We start from the raw sequence: 20,804 nt of genomic DNA, 5'->3' as shown, positions 1-20,804 counted from the left end.
TAAAATGGTAAGGTAGGTCTGAATCTATGTTGAGTAAAAAAAAATATGCAAAAAAGAGCGATAGTTGTGCGGGTCTAAGTATAATTTATTATTGTTTTTTTATTACAAAATTTCCAATATTTAATGGGAAAGAGAAAGTGAGGGTAAAAGTATAGGTAGTTATATGCAAAAATGACCTTATAATATATTAATGTGGCCTGGGTGGGTGTACCATAAGTTATAACGCAAAATAGTACATGGAGGTACCATTGGTTGTGGTGTTAAATATTAGCTTTCAATATAATTTAGTACCATCAGACAACTGTTCATTGCTAGATTTTCTCTTACCACACACCTGACATGGTTGACTATTCTTTCTTTTATTTTATTGGTTTCTTATTCTATTTATCTTTGATGATCTTAGTAGGTTATAATCAATAATATTTTTTGAAATTTTAAATAGAGTATTTTTTGTTTCTTTTATCTTATTAAATTATATAGATTATAGTAGATAGATAAATAAATAAAAATTTATGTCTTCCTCTAATTATAAATGATAAATATCAACAAATAGGCCTATCAAAAATGAGATTCAGTGTGGATTGATCTCGCACGGGTCGAACAGCGCATATTATTGAATGTGTGTTAATACATCGATAACGTACATCCAATTACTCTGATCACTCAGATTGTCTGAGTTTACAACCGCTATATACGTTTTTCATTAGATTAGATGTTGAAATGGTCGCTGCACGCGCGTAAGATGAGCGAATAGGGTTTGGTGCAAGGCCATCCCATATTGATCAGTTCGGACTTTTCATCTGATATGTGCTAAAGCATCAATCACACATATCTGACGACTTACCCTGGCATTCTTAAATTAGATATTACTAGTTTGCCTTCTTATGGGGCCTTATGGCCTTTATGGGCTGATCTAAAATGGGCTTGTATTAATTGAAGGGATGAAAATGTAGATTAATCTCTATTGTCTTATTGGACTTGATACTAATTTGAGCTCCTGAATCCGAATTCGACCTAAACTTACTAATCGCATATGATTTGAAGCAGATCGGACTCAATTTAAGGTCAACGATAAGTCCTCATTGTGCCCCTTGGTCCTGGAAGGTTGAAATTTGACGTTACGCTCACCTTGTGATATCATAAGGTACCTCTTACCGCGTTATGCTTGCTATCTCAAAGTTCTAATTCCATTTATTATCCAACACAACAGCGGAGGATCCGATCCTTCCCAACCCCCTTCTCTCTCTCGTTCTCGCCCTTTCCTTTCTTCTCTTCTTCTCCACCTACCATTAGAAGAAGGAAGAGGAGGAGAAAGGAGAGGAAGGAGGCTTCTCTCTCTCTCTTCTCTCTTCTCTCTTCTCTCTTTTCTCTTTCTCTCTTTCTTTCTCTAGGAAGCTGAGATGATCGATAGCAACCCCGAAGGCGCTAAGCGGTACGCTCCTCCCGTACAAAGGTACGATCTTGGCCGTGGCGATGTCTTTCTTTTCTCAAGAATTGGTTGTCATTAGAAGGACATACGCGCAATTTTGTACCTTTTTAATTTAGAAATTGTAATTTGTGATTTCCTTGGAATTTTGGGTATACTTCAGTTTTTTGATCTGTGTTATTTTTTAAATGCCTACCAGCTGTTTGTTTTATTTACACTAATCTTTTCTGTGGGTTTTGGATGATTTGGTTTGGGTATTGGTTGTCTGTTTTATCAGTAGATTCTTTCGGATATTATTTGGTTTCTTATTGCTCTGTTTACTGGTCGATGCATCAGGAACCGGGTCCTCAACCGGCGCAAATCTGGAGGTAATTCCATTTTTGGTCTTCTTTTCTTGTAACTAAGAGTGTTTTGTGTTGAAAAATCTTACTGTGGGTACATTCATTCAGTTAATTCTGTTGGCAGAGCAGACCTTTTATTTTCCAAAATTAGTAAGATGTACTTTAGTTTTATTAATTATCATGCATAAAACTTTTATAGAAATTGTACTGACAGAAGCATCAGCTTTCTACAATTCTTTTCATTCTTAAGATAGAAAGAAGCTTCACCTCCATATTTTGTCAGCACAAAGTGTTCTATGCTTATCTGTTAAGCATTGGCAAACATGACCTCAATAGGAGCTTGTTGAGGCTCTTAAAGTTCAATCATCATTTTTTTATTAGTAACATTATGTGGACTCGTCATCTTCAATAGGTGTAAAAGAAGTAATTGCTTGAGGAATGGCAGTAAGGATTTAAACGACAGCAAGCGGTAGATGAGCGGACAAGGGATTGTGTAGTGCCTAAGCGCTAGGCAGGTGCCTAGGTGGGCACTTGCAGTTAAAAAAAAACAAATAAAAGAAATAGTATTTAGAGAAGAAGTTAAAATTAATATCTACAATTTAAACAATATGTTAATGCATTCTTGTAAAAAACTATAGTAAGCTATTATAATCCACTAACTCATCAACATGTATAGTAATTTTGATTTTCAGAGTCAATCTACATACTAAAATATGATACGAGATGCTAAGGCTGTCATTTAGGCAGAATCTAAGAGGAGCCTAGTTATATTTTATCTAAGGTGGGAGCCTAGATGTTAAGGCAGACTTTTTTAAAACAATTCATGGGAGTTTAGGGAATGAGTTGCTTATGATAAGCATAGATTTCATCAGGGTTTAAGAATAGACTATATTAGGAAAACTATTAGTTTGGCCATCTAAAGGAAGATGCTGTCTTAGCTGCTTTAGGCTTGAGGATCACCATGTAGGGAAGTGAGAAAGAGATTAACTTACTGCTGAAGGTTAATGGGATCCGTTTGCTGGCAAGAGGCAAGTCTTTTTGTGGGTAGTTTGAAGCATTAGGAGGGGAAGGTGGCACTAAAACGAAAGAGGGCTAGAAGGGGTTGAAAGCAAGGGAAGTGAGGAGTAGATAGCAGGGTTTCACATGCAATGTGGTCATTTTGTATAAATTGCTTTTTGCTAGCTGTGAAATTATTATACTTGTGTTGTGTGGATATGACTAGAGCAGTATATAGTATGGTGATGATGGGACTTTAAAGCGCAATCACACATGCTTCTGCGGTTTAATTTGTGCATTTGAGCCATCATTAGCACACAAGATGATGGTGTATCCTTCACAAACTGGTTTCTAGCTTGGGAAGGAAACGTTTCACTGGTTTCATGGTGGGGCTGAGTGCTCAACTATCTTATAACTAAGTCTATGAAGTTGGATCTCTCAGTTGAGATGAGAACTTTAGTTAAAATAAGCGCTTGAAACCACCATACCTCTTATAAGTTGATTGATACTGATACTTCAAGGTCCAAGCGTATGGGGTTTATTTTGCTATTGGTAAATGATAAAATTAGTATGATGAAAAATAACATCCTATGTTTTGTATCTTAGTCATAGATATTAAATATCATGTGTTTTGTATTTTGGTTTGGCTCATCTATTGGTTGCAAAGATTCTCTGTTTGAATAAATGAATTGTCAAACGTATTCACAGACAAAATAACAATCGTATAGAGGAAATCGCTACCGGGAAGCTTGCCCAATTATTTTTGTACTTGTCATCTTTTTTCTTCATATGTTTCTGACATTAAGTACTACATGAAATTGATATTATTTAGAAAATAAAATCACATAAATTTAAAACATTCTTTATTATAGCATAATAATATTACAGAAATATTTTGACACCTTTGGACACAATATCTTGATTCACTTGTTAGAACTATTTATATCTGCAATTTTGTGAAGTGAATCTTCTCCTTAAAGAATGGGGAAACTATGAGTTATCTGGACTTGATCTCTTAAATAAGCAACAAAAAGATAAGGGTATGAAATAGATTATGTGAACTAAAATTTTCAAAACTAGTAATAATTTATCTGGTATGTTCCAAGTAGACGGTATACCATCCATGCAATATCTTTTGGAAATTCATAGCATAAAACCTGGATAATAATATAGTTTTATTACTATGATTCAAGTGTGACTCAGGTATCTTTATTGGGTTCTAAAGCAATTGGACTTGAGTTTGCTTCCACCTCGCTTTTTTTCTTCTCATTCTACTCTTTTTAGAAAACCATCTAAACTACCAATAAAATTGAAGCTCAGTGCCACTTTTTATTATAATGTAATAATGCCTCAATAAGTTCAGCTGAACATCTATAGGCAGACCATTTATAGGCAGATTATGTTTTCTCAGATCATTGGTAGATAGTCATTCTAAGTTCTCCTATCGAAAGGGTAGGCTAGTTGCTCTAATGATGCAGTCTGCAGAGAAGAGCTTGTCAATTCAATTTCTGTTTTCTGTGTATCAGCACATGTAACTATTAGAAATATCTCATGCGGGATAAAGCTGTGGCTCATATTGTTCTATTAGATGGAGTGGATTCCAAGTTCCAATTTTTTTCAAATGTCCAAGTATTTGCATGTTGATGCAAGTACAACACAAATGTTGTACATTTATTTTTCGGAGTTCTAACTATTTGTCCATGCTAATTTTATGATATTTCTATCACTATTGCTAAGTTCAGGTTATTCTTTTGTATGTTAATGCAGTCAGACTCCCTCTGTAGTTGTTATTTTTGTAGAATGTTTTCCAACTTTTGGTGGTTAAGGATGCATGCTTCAAGACTCAAAGGAAGTAACTCTTGCTCTTAATATCTGCATTTGAGGTAGCTTTCTGAATCAATCATTCAGTGATGTTAATCTTAGTAGCCTCCCAGATGGAAATGCTTGAGCTTAGTTTTGACTTTTTGTTATCACACTATATTCTTTTTCTATTTTTAATCTTTCCTTTCTGATCAATTAGCTTTTGTTTCAGCTGAATAATAGCTATTTTGGTTAAATGCCTCTTGCATGTCGCATCCGTACGATTATAGACATATTTATAGTGCTTATTTATATACAATCACCAGAAATACTGCATAAGATGGGCTTCTTATTATATTTTTTTGATGTCCCAATCTAATGTTCTTTTGTTGTCACCAATATCATATGGCTTATAAAATATGTCTTATGTGCAAAAATGCTGCTTTTGTTTTTTAAGCTCCAATCTACAAAGGATTACAACATAATGTACAATTTTTTTTATGTTGCAATTGGAATTTCTCATGCAGATAGGTTTGAGAAAACTAGTTACTCCTATGGGGTTGATGGGGAGAAGAGTCAAGCATCTTACTCAAGAAACTTCCCTTTAGTAGATCATGGAGAGGCTGGCAGCAACATCCCAAATGGAAGTACTCGATCAAGATTGATACCTATAGAGGGGTGTTGCACAAGTGAGGCAGCACACCTTCTAACTGAGCGTATGTATTGGTATCTGATTATTGAAGCAATCCCTTTGGTTTCCATCATCTTATATTATATTATTATGCTCCTGAATTTGAGGTTTCTAGCTAAAATTGTTGACTTAGAAGTTAGAATGTTAGACTTGATACTCTTGATAGTGAATATGATGAAGAAGAAAGAAAGCAGATATCGACATTTAGTTTCAAGTTATCTTCATCATTGCTTATATAGTGTATTCGCCTAACACCAACTAGCAGATGCATTCTCGTGCACCATATGTGATCCAATTTCACTAAATACCAAAAGAAAATAAATTAATCATAGTAAAATCAAATATAAAGATATACGTAGAAAACTCTTTCAACAGGGAGAAACCATAGGTCAACAACAAAACCTCTATGCAAGATGCATAGTACATAGATCCTAAAGCATATCAGATAAACCTATCCAAAAAAACTCAATGCATTGTACATAATCGGCTAGAGCAAAACTCATACACAATAGATTATGGGAGAGAATCTCTTACATATTTTACTTTTGTTCATAAATTGGCTCTCGATGGGCCTTTTATATGACAATTCACTAGCACCCAAGACAGGCCTATATTCACCATTTGAAAGGCCCTTTATGTCTTTATATAGGCATTCAAAGTCTACGTCCTTAATCCCATTAGGAGATCTCTCACAATCTCTCAAATCTCAATTTAACCAAATAGCTCTAACCGTCTCCTATTCCATTAAGGAAATTAAAGAGAGTTTAACTAGTATTATCAGTCAGATTAGGACTCTTCATGAGGAGGCCTAATCCAGCAAATTTACTTTTATCACATCTTCCATTTTAATAGTGCAGTGAATAATTCCTTCTTTCTCACCCATAGCACACCCCATGTACTCATACTTTCAGAGAAGTAAAACTGTCCCAGCATTGCTTTTCTCTTTTAAGGACCTCTGATTTTGGATACTAAGTAGAGGAACCTTTTAATCTTTTCACTTATTAGTGACAGTTATCTTTATAGAAAAAATGTTACTATGGAAGTTCTGAATCAAGTGAACTTTCTAGTAGCCTGAGATTTAACTTTGCTTTATTGATGTTAATGAGATATATTCTCTGACTTCTGTTTCTTTCTGTCTTTTTGTAGGTTGGGCAGCTGCGATGCACTTGTACAATGACCCGTCAGTTGATTCATCTGGTGAGCAGGATACATAAATGCCTATTGTATTCTTTTTTCTACTCATAAGTATTGTAACTTGCCATGCTTGTTAAATTTCTGGTCAAAAAGTTGCTTGGAGGAAGATTCAGCCAAGTTATCATTTATTTTTTCTGCTAACTTGTAATTTCACTGCCTTATGCCTGAGTACCTTGTCTTCCTTTAAGTAGTCATATGAGCACAAGGAAACCAATTGAGTTGATACTGGACTTGTCTTTGTGCTTTTATTAATTGGGGTATTACCTATTTATGTTCTCGATTCTGACTTACAACAGGATATATATATATACAACTCATCATTTCTTGAAATCTTCTGATGACATCATATAAACACATGCTACTGTATCCTGAGTGCTCTTTTTAAATATAGACATTCTTCAGATGCTTCAGGCGTTGACATAATTAGTTTTAATGACTCTGATAGTCATCATTGAGTTTATAATTCCCTTTATATTTTGCACTGAGAGGGACCCCTTAAATAAACACTGAACTCGGTGCACACCTAACTGTATGTGGATTTGTTGTGATCAGCATTCCTAACTCCTACATCTTTATTAGGATTTCCTACATTTATATTTCTATCCTCATCCTATTCATTTGCTTTATAATCAGAAAAGCCTGTTATGTACTCTGGAGCTAGTGGATCATCATGGGCTCACCTGAAACTTCCTCATCAAGTACGGGACTCGTAAGAAGTTAGAGTTAATCTGCATCCATTCCACTGCTCTCGTTTTCCTTTTATATCAGTTTTTTAATCATCCTCTGGCATTCATTGTGGGCAGATGGACTTTCTGGGAGAATTGCGGCGCGCAATGCAAGCTGAAGCTGGCGGTGTTCCATCTGCTAGCGACAACTAACTGATTTGTAAACGGTTCTTGCGACTAGTGTAATGAATCTTCTGAAGGGAACCCTTTTCATATATTAATCTTCGGACTGAGGGTTATGTACTATCTACAGAGAATATAAATTCCAGCATCTTCGGTATGGAGATGGTTGTTTTAATGTAGCCAGAACAAAGAGACTGTAAACCAAACCTCATGTGTTTCTCATGCTCGACTTGTGGAATCGTGTACTTTACAAATTAATGGAGTATCGCTTTCTTACTATTATCATGGGTACTGTAACCTTGAGAACTGCTTATAATATATCCATGCAGTAGAGTGGCTACTAAGATTGGATTAAAAGTGACAGAATGTTGTTGTTCTTGCTATCTGAAGAAGTTTTGCCTGTTTAGCTCAGCCAATGTCTTTTTTATACGCCAACAATATTGTCTTTCACCAGAGGATATGCTACAATAAACAGTTTGCTTGAACTAGAAGGCTAGACGAATTATGGCAGGCTCCCATACATTGGAGGTATTCCATTTGCATCTTATATGCGTTTTAACACTAAATTGATTGATTCACTTGTTCAACTAGTGAGTGAGATGGTCTCTTACCACATTACATTATCCTTGGTATTATGATGGAATTGCACAGGCACAAAATCCTCCTATTTCTAAATTATGGGGATTATAAACATTTCCGAGCTTTCGTCGGTAGCATTTAATCCCTTTAAATATTTCACAAATATTAATATAATTATTTTTTTGAAAAAAAAAATCTTATGAGCTTTTAATTCTTCTTTCACTCTATGTTCATCCTCTCATTTCTAAATTTTGGTGATTGGATTTTACGAAGGGCAAAACAGTCAATATAAATCAATCTGCTTACAAAAGTTCAGAGGTGCATTTTAAATTTTAAGCAAACTGCGAGGGCTAAAATATAATTTTTCCCAAAACTCGTTCATAACTACATGTACATAATGGGGTAAAATGTAATTTCCTCGTAGTATTCTAATCTTCTTATGGAACACGCCATAAATGTGTATTGAAACAGGTACGGATATCTCTTTATATATACTGTACACATCTCCCATCCCTTTCTCCCTCTCGCTTCTGCTACGATTACTTGGTAAGCTTCTGATTACATTTAATAGTAATCTCACAAAGAGGGAAAGATCCTACACTGTTTAGTATCAATCTTTCCACTTGTTCTTTTATTGGGGGTTTTCTTTCTGCATTTCCATTTCGCTTCATGATACATGGATCTTTTTCGCTGATGCCGGTTAGATCTATTTAGAGGGAAAGAAGGAAGATTGAATCATTTTTTTCCTAGTTTCTTAGATCGAAAGCTTTGATTGTTTTAGTAGCTTGTTGAGATGCTAGATTGATCCTCCTATGTTTGTTTGTTTTTTTTTTTCCTTTTTCTCTTCTGTTGGGTCTGTGAGACAGGTCTCTCCCCTTCCAGCAAGAGATGGAATCTTCTGTGGCACTTTACAACCAGCTCAAGGTAACTACTTTCTCGGTTACAGAACCAGCTCAAGAAATCGTAGAATTGTCGCATTTAAAGGTGCAACCTTTGCTGTTTAGACATTCTGTCGAGCACCTCTCGTGCAGCAGGATATGCACCCTAATGCTAAGATGTGCTGCCAAATTGGCTAAATATCAAACTGGAGGAAAATGTGTGATTTAGGCGTCCATTTTACATTGTATATCTTTCTCTGATTCCTGTTTAACGAGCATGTGTAAACATACTAGAACTCGATATGACTTGTATCTTGATTTATTTATTTTTCATTAAGAAAGGAAGCAAAGAAATATGACGATTCTGTCCAACATAAGGTATAGAAAATCAGTTTGGCAGTTGGTATAGTTTGCTCTAATTTAGCAGTAATAATCCTAGTAAATGACATATGAACCTTTATGTTATTCAGTTTCCTATAAATAGGACGATATGCCATGCTGATCAACTTCTGTGAGGATATGTAATTGGGTTAGGTAATTCTCAATTATACACAAAAGAGCTATTCATTTACTGCATCATGATGCACAAATGAGGTTCCCTTGCTTTAAGATGATGACATTTTCTGTGGACATTCATCCCTATTGCTTGTCTGCAATTTCCCCTTCCACTTGCTAGTAGGATGCAGCAATGATAGATGTCTCATATGAACTATTCATTAAAATGCCGCATAGAAAACTCTTTTGTACTTCCAGTTGGATTGATGTATTTCCAGGTGCAGCCAAGAACACAAGCTTGCACTTTTTTCTAGATCCATGGAGGCTGCCATGGAGCCATTTTATTATCAGTAGTTCAGTACTTAGTTTTGTTGACACTGTTTTTCCATTTCTTGCGATCTCCAAACAGGCTGCGGAGCCATTTTTTCTACTAGCAGGCCCTAATGTCATTGAATCGGAAGAACATACTCTAAAGATGGCTAGACATATAAAAGATGTCACATCCAAGTAAGTAGACAGTTACTTCTGTTTAGCGGTATTAAAATAGTTGCGCTGAAAATGTCATGTTATTCACCTGTCCTTTTCCAATAACAGGTTAGGCTTGCAGCTAGTTTTCAAGTCCAGTTTTGATAAAGCAAACCGTACATCTTCAAAATCTTTTCGTGGTCCTGGTTTGGAAGAAGGGTTGAAGGTAGTAATTGCTATTACTCTTGATTATCAGAGAAATTGCGCTCCCTAGATCTTGAATAATATCAATATTCTACTTCAGGAAAATATTAGCGATTGTAGCTAGCATCCTTTTCTCGTTATGTATTGTTAGCTTGATATTGAGCTAGTCATCTTTTCTCCTTCTAAATTCTCTTGATCTTTTTCTAATAGTCAAAATGTCCAATATTCTAATTTTCCCAAAAAATGTTTTCCTTGAGAAATAATTCCGCGTCAGAAGTTCTTAATTCACCTTTAATATATTCAGAGTGGAAGTGATTTGCTATTTCTTTCTATAAATGCTCCTAAACTGTACTTACTTAAGGCACTTATATGAAGGCATATGCTGCTATTGTCAGGGTTATACTCAGCTTAATGATTTTAGTTTGTATGATTTTTCTCCAGTGCTTCACTCTATCTATGTCAGGAGACAAGCTATCAAGGACTTTCTAATTAGCCAAGCTGTTTTTTACATGGGAGGTTCTATGGTAACAGTTGTAAAATTTAGCTTTTCTAATAACAATAACAAATTTGTTTCATGTTCATTACACTTTGGATTTCACTATTACATTATTCTCTTTATTACCTAGGAAATATTTACGATCAGAAATGGGGCTTCCCTTTGAAAATTCGATGAAATAACCATGCATAAAATCCTTTTGTATTAAGTTGAGGTAATCAATATATTTTATTATTCTTGGAGTAAAGTATCTTATAAATGAATATGCTCCTGTGTAATAATCCAGAAAACAGACGGGATTCTAGGATTATCCTTACAAAGAAGAATTTCCGACAAATTGTCAATGACTCAGTGTACCTAATTTTCAAAATTTTGCCTCTCTCATTCTCAATTGTCAATGCATTTCAAGGTTATATTCTTTAGCTTCATAGTGATTTATCCTTTTTTAGACATTTTTTTTCTGCTAACTGCAATTCTGACCATGCAATACTTAAGTTTTGACTTATGGATTGGATAACAGTTTCCCCATTTCTTCATTAATTCCTTATCATTGACTTGAAAAACTTTTCTGCGTTCAAATAGGACTGCTCAATTAGGAGGTTCTTTGAGTGCGAACAATATTTGCAAGTAGAGTTGGCCCAACTTAACATATGTTTATTAAAGTGCAGGTCCTTGAAAAGGTCAAAATGACATATGACCTCCCAATAGTTACTGATGTGCATGAAAGCAGCCAGGTGATTTATTAATTCATCTACAATTTTGCAATACTACAAGAATGTTAATATTATTCACTTGACAAGTTATTCTGATGCTCTTCTATAATTTCATATCAACATTGCCTTGAGCTGTTTCCAATTATCTCCTCAGATGTATGTAGCACTCCCTGTTTGATGTTTCTATTTTTTTTCAAGAAATCACATACAATGTATGAGGATTTTCTTCTCCTTCAATCCATGGTTGACTGGTAAGCAATAATGAGAGTGATGTCACCTGTTAGGCTGTTACTACTAAGAAATCAAGGGGAGAACAGCAGCAAGACAGTGATGTACAAGCAGCTACATATATTAAGTCGACTACCCCAAACTGATAAGAAAATTCTCACAATTAACTTCACTAACCAAGTGACTTTTGGTTATCAATGTTCTCTAGTCAATGGATGATATATTTTTTATTATTCTCTTATTCCAAAGGGTCCCTATAGTATTGTTCATGCCTCAAACTGAAATAGAACCTTTGAATTTACAACTATCTTTTACAAGTCATGGTTGTTCTAAGTGAGAACCATATTACTGAAGTCATCTCTCCCAAGTGCGTTGTTTACTATACTGTAAGTTGACATCATCCATAACATAAGTCAATTTCATCTCCACCATTTCTTGGAAACATTGTGCCCCCGTGAGCATGGTCACACTAAATTTTGGTGCTTGTGGATTGTTTAAAATCTAAAGACTGCAAATCTAAGTTTAACATTGTCCTCTTGTGTAGTTTGTTGTTCCTTGTATAGGCTTTTGCAACATTACCATTTTCTTTTCATTGTGAACGCCATTTTTTTTCTCTTCACATGTGCCAAACCTAAATCATTTTACTTGTTCACTATGATGTTTCCAAATCTATATTACTATATATTAATAATTTAATCTATTAATTGTTTGACTTGACTAGGAAATTTCTAGTTATCATTCTATATAAATGTATGGGAGAGAAACATTAAGTTTTTCTCGATTAGATGCGACAAGTTTAATCAGAAACAAGACTTCAAAAGGTAATGGGCTTATTACTTGACAGAAGCTTCTTTGTCTGCAGAATGTGTGATCTTCTAAATTCCTTTGGCTTTTCTATTCTACTGAATGTTATTTTCTCATTTCTGGGTCTAGCCATTTGAGCAGCATATAGTGATTTATCATAGAAGAAAGATGTATAATCATGGTTTCTACTTATTCACTGAATCCAGTGTGAAGCTGTTGGGAGAGTTGCCGACATTATCCAAATTCCAGCTTTCCTCTGCCGCCAGGTATGGACTACAGATATCAGCATTTCCAAAGCAGACTGTTTTGGCTTAGCATTCATTGGAATTATATACATTTAAATTGTTGATTTTAGTGACAATAGAAATTCTTCTTGTCTGACATGAGACATTCTAAATTGCTGATCTATTCCAATAGACTGATCTGCTGGTTGCTGCTGCCAAGACTGGGAAAATAGTCAATATCAAGAAAGGCCAATTTTGTGCTCCTTCTGTAAGTTATCTGTGAATATTATGTGTTTTATCAGATCAATGTTCTATATCACTGAGGTCTGATATATTTGTTAGGATTATCTATTTAGTGCATAGGTATTAAATTTATCATGAAGAGATAGTTAAGTAAAGAAATTTCAAATGTGGAATGGTGTCAATATTTGTAATGCTTACTGTTAGTTGATATATGACAACAGATTTATCAGGAAAATAAAAGATATAATTTAAAAATTAAAAGTTCCCATTGCTATTGTTGTAGATACTGACTTATTTGATTAAATTTCTCCCTTGATCCTCAGAGTTGCATTCATTAGTTGCAAGTTGCAACAAGCAAAAGGAATTTGCGGCAGTTGGAAATTGGACATCACAGTCTGAGTTTCACTTTAGTTCATTGAACCCTTGTTAGAAGCCTCACCCACTAGAACACCCTTTCAATTCCTGTTCAAACCAATTAATATTCGAGCTATAACATCAGAAGAACAATAGGCCTTCATTTCACCTTTAAGTTGATTATTGGAATTGATAATCTTCCTTGCTTCCTGCAGTTTCTTACTACTGTTAACCTTATTTCACTGCATGATGTAGCAATTGTACTGTTCCATGATTCATTTTTTCCTCTGTTTCAAGTAATTACACATTCAAAACCTTTGCTTTCATAGCAAATATTGTCCGTTAGTTAATCTTCCAAACATATTTTTCAAGTTCACGTGTTCTGAGTTAGTTTGCTCTTCTCAAGCCTCAGAAATTTTTTTAACAAAACAAAGCATTCAGTTCTAGAAACACTGGACCCATATATTCCATGCTTCTCATCTATGTAATATCTGAATTTCTGAACTTCTCATGATGTCTTGGGATCTTCTCAGGTCATGGCAAATTCTGCAGAGAAAATTAGACTTGCTGGGAACCAAAATGTGATGGTTTGTGAGCGTGGCACCATGTTTGGTTACAGTAAGTTTGTATCTTTTTTCTAGGTTCCAACATCCTGACTGTCCAAAAAAGGTGAAATGCTATGCCTGTCATGATAGTTAAACTAGAATTTTCCTGGCCACATGAACTTTTCTTCTTTTCGATATTTTTTTCCTCCTGGGAAGAAGATTTTGGGCTGGGGATGAGCCAATCGGCCCATTCTTGATTTCAATGTTTTTATATCATAAAAATTGCCTCATTAAGTGGAATCTATTGTGGACCAGTGTTCCTTGCTGGCATCATAAACACAAATTTATCTGTTTGTATAGAAATTTCTAGTAGAATAAGTGAAGGCTTCAATCTGAGTTGAATATTGTTTTAAGATTATTGTTTAATGAAAAAGTTCAGTTTGCATTTGTAGATAATACCCACTGTTCACTAGTAGTTGACCATCCAGAAAAACTTCAGTATCACTATTCCTGGAATTTTAATGACTATTCATCTTAAATATGTAGATGATTTGATTGTTGATCCAAGAAACTTCGAGTGGATGAGGGAAGCAAATTGCCCTGTTGTAAGTATCCAATTTTTGCTCATAACTGCTTGATCAACCTCCTATTAGAAGAGTTGTATGACATCTTTATCACTTCGCTAATTATCTGCTGTGAGCGATATTTAAGTAATAAGTTCAATATGTTATGCTGCATTGACATGACATACAATCCGTTGAATGATATTTTGCCAGCCTGTTTTTACAGAAATAATAGGCCAATAGATCGAGTACTTCAAATCAAGATCAGACCTATATAAAAGAGTCATATCATGCTTGAATTTTCTAGTCAAAGGCTTGCACAGAGTTGTTTCTGAAATATCACTGCACTTTTGAAATTAGAGGGCATTACCTATCATTACATTTAGGCGATCCATGCTTCCCAGTGTCATGAGTTCAAGCCATAAGGTGGTAAGGTTGTGTGAGTCTTGCTTCTGTTTGCCCTACCATAGTTGGAACATCATGCATTGGAACACCCTTTACTTATTGCAAACATGGATGGCCGTGCCGCCAGCGTACCGGCACGTGGCACGAGGGGTGCTGCACGGCACCCCTCCTAATAGCTTTGCCACTCGTTGTCGAGCTATCCGTCGCCGATTGCCGCTCGCCTTTGCTGTCTCTCTCTCTCTCTCTGTTTCACTCTCTCCCTCTCTCTCTCAGGCTAAGGCACCCGACGAAGCTCGGGCAACAGTGACTGCAAAGGCGGAGGTGAGTATCAATGAAGCACGGACTCGGACACGGAACATGGACACAACACGATACGAACACGGCGACATGACAAATTTTGAAAATATAGGACACGGACACGGCGAAATAAAAAAAAAAAATAATATTATTGATACATCTAAAGTAAAAGTTTTCAATCTAATAGTGTTAAATATACATACATTAAGTTATAAGAACTAAGAAGTATCATTCAAAAAACTAAGTATACATAAAGCTGTAAGAACTAATTTAAACTATATTAGTAAAGAGATATGTATTAGCAGATTAACAATTTAACAGATAGAGAAGCTTTAATATAATTTAACAATTGAATAACAAAGATTAAAATAACTAACGAAAATTAAAATAATTTAACAGAGAGAGTGAGACAGCGAGAGAATGAGAGAGAGAGACAGTGAGAGAGTGAGACAGAGAGAGAGACAGAGAGAATGAGAGAAAGGGAGGGAGGGAGGAAGAGACAGAGAAAGAGACAGAGAGAGAGAGAGGCATAGAGAGAATGAGAGAATAGGAGGGAGGAAAACAGAGAGAGATAGAGAGAGATAATAAGAGAGGGAGGGAGAGAGTAAGAGAGAGAAAGAGAGAGAGAGGGAGGAAGAGAGAGAGAGAGAGTATGTGAGAGAGGGAGGGAGGAAGAGATAGGGAGAGAGAAGAACCTGCGTCCTCGTTGTGCTCAGCTCGTCGCGCTCGCTCAGCAGCCCGTCGGCCATCATGCTCGCTCAGCAACCCATCGCGCCTTAGATCGTCGCTCGGTAGCTGCTCGAGAGTTTTAGGTCTTCGATTTGACGATTCATCGCTCAGCAGTGAAGGGTGAGGACGACGATTTGAGTTTTAGTTTTTATTATCGGGTTTGGATCCGGGTTAATAATATTTGACCGAACCCGACCCAACTCGTTAAACATTATCCAAAATATCGCCCGTGTCCCAACAGTGTCCGATAATTTTTTTTTAGATACTCCGAGCACGTGTTGGACACGTGTCCCACGGGTGTCTGTGCTTCATTGGTGAGTATCCCTTACTTTTTTCTCTTCTCTTACGGCACGGTCGATAGTCGGCACGGATCGTGCTTGTGGCACAGCCATCGTTGATTACAAATAACAATATAAATTGTCGCACATATTCAAATTTTAATTGGGTTATAATCGCCATTTTCTCTCCAACAAAAAGAGAAGAAAAAACTTGTGCCTTTTCAAACTTCATGTGGAAGGGATGAGAATTCAATGGCTTGTTAGATTGTATGGAGGCATTGTTATTCTTACTGATTCTTAATCAAATGGATGGGTGGAACTTATACGGAAAAGCCTGGTCTAAAACTGAATTGTGAAAAAGTAAAGGCTCCAGAAAGCCCTGTAAATTTGTTAACAATAAGTCTCAAAGTAACTGCATTTATTCTGTATTTTTTAGTCAGAAAGTTGAACACAGTCTTCAGAAAATTTTAAGGCATCTGATTAATTTGTCATCAAAGTTAACATTATGTTTCAACTATTATCATGTTTCAAGGCTTTTTAACTAATAAATTGGTACGGATAGAACTTATAAAATTAAAGTGATAGTCTTCAGGTTTTTCTGATGTTTGTGTTGTACTCTCTTATCCTTCATGATCATGGAAGGCAGATGATGTTTTAAAGAAGTTATTTTCGCTACTAAACTGGTGACTGATGGGCAAATTCTTTCATTACAGGTTGCAGATATTACACATTCCCTGCAACAACCTGCTGGGAAAAAGGTGCTGAACTGCATAATTTTCATGTAGTGCATTAGGCAACATTTGTCATGTGTAATATATTTTTAGTGTGTGATTCTGGTATACATATATCCTCTAAGTTACCATTTTAGTGTGAATAATCCCTTTTTCCAACTTTAATAATAGTCTATGAAATTCCTAAAAGTTAGGTTGCATTCCTAAAAGGATAGCATTTATCCTCTATATAGCTTGAAGGTGGAGGTGTTGCAAGTGGGGGTCTGCGTGAACTAATACCATGTATTGCAAGGACATCTGTTGCAGTAGGTGTTGATGGAATTTTCATGGAGGTAACATCTATGATAACATCTATGATTCTTTATATCAATCCTTTTAATATTTCCATTGTTAGGCATCATCAAGGACTGAAGCTTATGCTTGTAAGATATTGACATCAATAGAAAATGTTCCTCATTTATTTAAGATGTGGGGATTGAGCCCCAACTAAAATCCTTGTGATGCTTCAGCTCTAGATTAGAGTTTCAGAATATAGTAACTGAGAAAATCCATCACTTACGTCAACAAATGCAGAAAAGATGATTTATCTGAAGTTTTCATTTTGTGGATCCTAATTTCTTACCTTTTAAGCACAAATATCAATCTGCTAGCATTTAATATATTTCTATCTGCATCATAGGTACATGATGACCCCCTAAATGCACCTGTTGATGGTCCAACACAATGGGTGAGATTTCATCACTATGATATCCTTTCAATGTACTTCGTATTCATGAAAAAACTTTGTTGATCTGGATTATGAATTATTTGATTCAGCCGTTACGCAATTTAGAAGAGCTACTAGAGGAACTCATGGCCATAGCTGTAAGTTTTCTCATCCTTCATCGTCGACGGATGAATCATAAGAATTCTAATAATTTACCGCTAATATCTAACATTATTTTGTGAAGCGGGTCACCAAGGGGAGAAAACCATTCAAAATTGATCTCAGTCCAGTTCGTGATTGACCTGAAATTGTTAGCACTACAAGCGCCAAAAGTTTGCGGTGTGGTATGCCCAATCAATTTTGGATCAGCTTGGTGTTCCTTTTATCTGAGAAAAATTCCTTTACGGTACCCACAAGTCATGCCACAATTATTATCATCAAACATTTAAATATCAAAACTCATGCTATTATTTATCGGAGAACTGTACTCATACTCTTAATTATAATTATTGATTGGCTGATCTAACTGGAAAGTAAACCTCTACATTAGATTGCATTCATTCAGCAAGCTTCTGGTCCCTTTGTAAATTGCTGTTTTTTTGCACAAGATGAAGCTGCTGCCTAATTTGTTCAGCTTTCAAATTTTATGTTAGCTATCAATTGATTTCAGTACGAAAAAAGGAACATGTCAATTAATATTTAGAAATTGATATTCCAGTTCAACTCACCTTGTCTGATATTTAAGTTTTTAAGTGTACTAGATGTGTAAACAATATTTTTGGGAGGGCTAGTTTGGACAAAAACTCTCACAAGTGAGACATTGCTCATGAACATGAAAAGTAGTAAAATACTATATTGCTTTCAAAATTGATTTCACATGCTGATGATTCAAAACCAGCCTCACCCTTACCAACCATATAATTCAAACAACTTGGGCACAAAATTTATGTACTTTAAATAATTGACAAATAATTTATGGACAACCAGCTGATACTGCAAGCAAGCTTACTATCATATGCTACGCATAAAGCCGATCCCATCTCAATTTGCTTGACTACTGTTCATGACTTCAGCCTTTTGATCTTTTTTCTTGATGTTCTTGTTCCTTGCGACGGCTGTTTCTCCTTAAAACTCTTAATCATATTGAAAACCTGCATTAAGGAAATACTTGAAAATTTAACTCTAGAGATAACATATAGTCCAAGAATTCAGGAACTAAAGACTCGTTGTCTCTGATTTGGCATGTATAAGATGTTACAAAGTAGATGCTGTACAGATTTTACCTTTCTTACTCCAGACGTCAACCCAATGGATGAAATGGAATTTTCATCAACATATTTCCATTGTGGAGTGCATTCCTCCTGATTGTTGCTCAATTTATCTAAATTGCCTTTAAAACAGCACAAGAATGCAATGAATAATAGCACATCTAGAGAAACCAATGCTGTGATTTCAAGCAACAAAACAGAAAGAAAACAAATACAAACCTTTCGTAGTCAAAATCATCAGCTCAACAAACATTCGAAGACGAATGTGAGAGAATATGTGAACATGCTCTCCAACATCTTCTCTACTGACCACATTGCAATCCCTTTTGACATCAAGGTTAAGCAACTTGTTCAAATACTTATCCATCTCTGCTCTCCTAGTTATTACATTAGTTAGCTCTTCATCCAGTAGAACTGATGGGAATTCCCATAACCCTGCAAGCAATCCTTCTTCTGGCCTCTTGACTAGAAGAAAAGCATTCCTTTTATCTGTCCCAGATAGCATCTCTTTTTCAGAGACTTCTACAATTTGAACAACACAAACAGCAGAAAAATCATTCCGCGGTTTGGCCTTCAAAACTTTTGTTGGAAAATCTGTAACCTTTACTTGTTCACTTCCTCTAGAGAGCGAGAATGCTCGGCACTGGTTCGAAACAGGGCATCTAGAGCAACCAGGACTGGTTTTGCTGCACAAGGTTGCCCCAAGTTCCATTAGGGCTTGATTGAAATCCCCTGGCCTGGAAGGATCAACCAACTGTCCAGCAAGCTTCCTGCAATATTAACCATCTACTTCATAAGGCAGATCTGAAAATTCAACACAAGTCAAGATTGGATGAAGTGGATTACACAGGTAGCAGTGAGAATAAAACATGAATGATAATCTTAGAATTACTCATATCTTTCAATATATTAAAAAACCTAAACCATAACAGGCAAAATCCTAATTAATAATAACCATCATATTTTCATAGTCATAATTGCCATTTAGATTGGAGAAGGAACAATGTAGATGCTCACCAGAAGCCTTTAACAGCTGCAGATCTCTTTGGGTTGGCAGAAATGGCTTTAAGCCTACTGATGACCCTCACTACATTCCCATCGACGACGGGCACCACCTGGAACAATATAATCATGAAGATAATTCGATGGTCTGCTGTTCTAAGACAGAAAATGAAAATTTCCAACATATGCACCTCATTGAAAGCTATAGAAGCAATGGCGCCTGCTGTGTAATTTCCGATCCCTGGAACCTCGTGAAGTGCCAAAGCCGTTCGAGGAAATTCTCCTACCTTGACGATGGCCTTGGCCCCCTAAATTCACAAACAATGCTAATAATGATCTCAAAAACCTCATTTTAAACTCTCCTGGGAAAAATACCAAACACAAAGCGTGCAGCAACGGAAATATAACAAAATTTGCACCTCTAGTAGAAATCGAGCCCTTCGGTAGTACCCCAATCCCGCCCACATCTCATTCACCTCCTTTTAGAGAAAAGAAAACGGATCAAAATAGTAACATTCTTCTTCCTCTCTCGAAATCATGCCAAATTAATAATTTCTCTACCTCTTGGGAAGCGGAGGCGAGATGGCGAATGGTGGGCCACTTCTCCATCCACCTATTGTAGTATTCAACGACAACGGAAACCCTAGTTTGCTGCAGCATCACCTCCGAGACCCAAACAGCGTATGCCCTCTCGTCGACGCCGTCCTTCTTCTTCCCACGTTGCCCCTTGCTGCTTTCTGTTCGCCATGGGAGAGCTCGGTGATGGCGGTCGTACCACTGGAGGAGGGAAGCCCTGATGCTTTCGGACTCTACCCTTGAGAAGTCTTCCATGTCTTCGGTGGCGACGGCGTTAAGGTGGGCTTGTACTGGCCGTCGTGGTGGTGGATCCGAATCATCATCCGATGAAGCTATTGCCAAGGCTTCTATGCGCCGATTTCGTCTCTTTGGTCTGTTGGCGATTGAGTCCATGGATGAAATTGAGGGGAAGATGGAAGGGTTAGGGTTCGAATTTGAGATGGGGAGTTTTGCCGCCAAGAGAGGGGTTGATGGGATTGGAAGGAGATCGCCTATTTGCAAATTGACCCATCTTACCATCTCTTTAGTTTTTTTTCTTTTTTCTCAAGAAAAATTGCATATTTAACCCTACTTCTTATAAGCAAATTTGCAATTTAAACAGTACGTTTTTACTATTTACAAATCACACCCTACTTTTTTTTTAAAAACAAAGGTGTCAAAAGATGCTTAATAATATTATCATAGGGGGCATTTCTCGACGATTTATTTATTTACGTATATTTTTC

At 36.2% G+C, this 20,804-nt stretch overlaps 3 protein-coding genes across 5 annotated transcripts; 2 read left to right on the top strand and 1 right to left on the bottom strand.

Moving 5' to 3' along the window:
• Positions 1-1,167: 1,167 nt before the first annotated feature.
• Positions 1,168-7,572, top strand: LOC140801790 (uncharacterized). 2 transcript variants are annotated; one of them, XM_073157072.1, is made up of 6 exons: positions 1,168-1,453; positions 1,763-1,794; positions 5,091-5,279; positions 6,401-6,451; positions 7,082-7,146; positions 7,252-7,572. In XM_073157072.1, exons 1-6 carry the CDS (start codon positions 1,401-1,403, stop codon positions 7,324-7,326), a joined length of 465 nt encoding a protein of 154 aa, XP_073013173.1. In that variant the 5' UTR covers positions 1,168-1,400; the 3' UTR covers positions 7,327-7,572. The 2 variants fall into 2 exon arrangements, with proteins under 2 accessions (XP_073013173.1, XP_073013172.1); XM_073157071.1 differs by having other exon boundaries at positions 1,171-1,453; positions 7,082-7,157.
• Positions 7,573-8,345: 773 nt separating this feature from the next.
• LOC140802110 (2-dehydro-3-deoxyphosphooctonate aldolase) lies at positions 8,346-17,766 on the top strand. Of its 2 annotated transcripts, none has more exons than XM_073157543.1 (14): positions 8,346-8,421; positions 8,742-8,799; positions 9,658-9,755; positions 9,843-9,939; positions 11,082-11,147; positions 12,365-12,424; positions 12,576-12,650; positions 13,513-13,597; positions 14,071-14,129; positions 16,510-16,554; positions 16,761-16,859; positions 17,207-17,254; positions 17,344-17,391; positions 17,478-17,766. In XM_073157543.1, exons 2-14 carry the CDS (start codon positions 8,764-8,766, stop codon positions 17,532-17,534), a joined length of 873 nt encoding a protein of 290 aa, XP_073013644.1. In that variant the 5' UTR covers positions 8,346-8,421; positions 8,742-8,763; the 3' UTR covers positions 17,535-17,766. The 2 variants fall into 2 exon arrangements, with proteins under 2 accessions (XP_073013644.1, XP_073013645.1); XM_073157544.1 differs by lacking the exon at positions 8,346-8,421 and adding an exon at positions 8,424-8,574.
• A 300-nt stretch (positions 17,767-18,066) lies between these two features.
• LOC140802037 (adenine DNA glycosylase) lies at positions 18,067-20,721 on the bottom strand. Its single transcript, XM_073157446.1, has 7 exons — positions 20,065-20,721; positions 19,923-19,982; positions 19,695-19,811; positions 19,519-19,616; positions 18,721-19,271; positions 18,517-18,623; positions 18,067-18,384 (listed from the first exon to the last, which is right to left on the bottom strand). The coding sequence occupies exons 1-7, from the start codon at positions 20,596-20,598 to the stop codon at positions 18,295-18,297; spliced, it is 1,557 nt and encodes a 518-aa protein (XP_073013547.1). The 5' UTR covers positions 20,599-20,721; the 3' UTR covers positions 18,067-18,294.
• Positions 20,722-20,804: the final 83 nt, after the last annotated feature.

The sequence above is a fragment of the Typha latifolia genome, chromosome 15, assembly GCF_019914945.1.
Source record: "Typha latifolia isolate L0001 chromosome 15, TyphaL0001v2, whole genome shotgun sequence".
In the NCBI taxonomy this organism is placed as follows: Eukaryota; Viridiplantae; Streptophyta; class Magnoliopsida; order Poales; family Typhaceae; genus Typha; species Typha latifolia.
The sequence above is the reverse complement of the archived record's forward strand: the minus strand, read 5'-3'. Positions and strand labels throughout refer to the sequence as shown.

Bases quoted from the DNA above. Each gene is read 5' to 3' on its own strand.
- LOC140801790 (XM_073157071.1), top strand. From the start codon at position 1,401: ATGATCGATAGCAACCCCGAAGGCGCTAAGCGGTACGCTCCTCCCGTA. The intron at 1,454-1,762 runs GTACGATCTTGG...TCGATGCATCAG, and splicing joins TACGCTCCTCCCGTACAAAG to GAACCGGGTCCTCAACCGGC. The intron at 5,280-6,400 runs GTATGTATTGGT...GTCTTTTTGTAG, and splicing joins AGCACACCTTCTAACTGAGC to GTTGGGCAGCTGCGATGCAC.
- LOC140802110 (XM_073157543.1), top strand. From the start codon at position 8,764: ATGGAATCTTCTGTGGCACTTTACAACCAGCTCAAG. The intron at 11,148-12,364 runs GTGATTTATTAA...CACTGAATCCAG, and splicing joins ATGTGCATGAAAGCAGCCAG to TGTGAAGCTGTTGGGAGAGT. The intron at 13,598-14,070 runs GTAAGTTTGTAT...TTAAATATGTAG, and splicing joins TGGCACCATGTTTGGTTACA to ATGATTTGATTGTTGATCCA.
- LOC140802037 (XM_073157446.1), bottom strand. From the start codon at position 20,598: ATGGTAAGATGGGTCAATTTGCAAATAGGCGATCTCCTTCCAATCCCA. The intron at 19,983-20,064 runs GTAGAGAAATTA...TTTCTCTAAAAG, and splicing joins TCGCCTCCGCTTCCCAAGAG to GAGGTGAATGAGATGTGGGC. The intron at 18,385-18,516 runs GTAAAATCTGTA...TCCTTAATGCAG, and splicing joins TGACGTCTGGAGTAAGAAAG to GTTTTCAATATGATTAAGAG.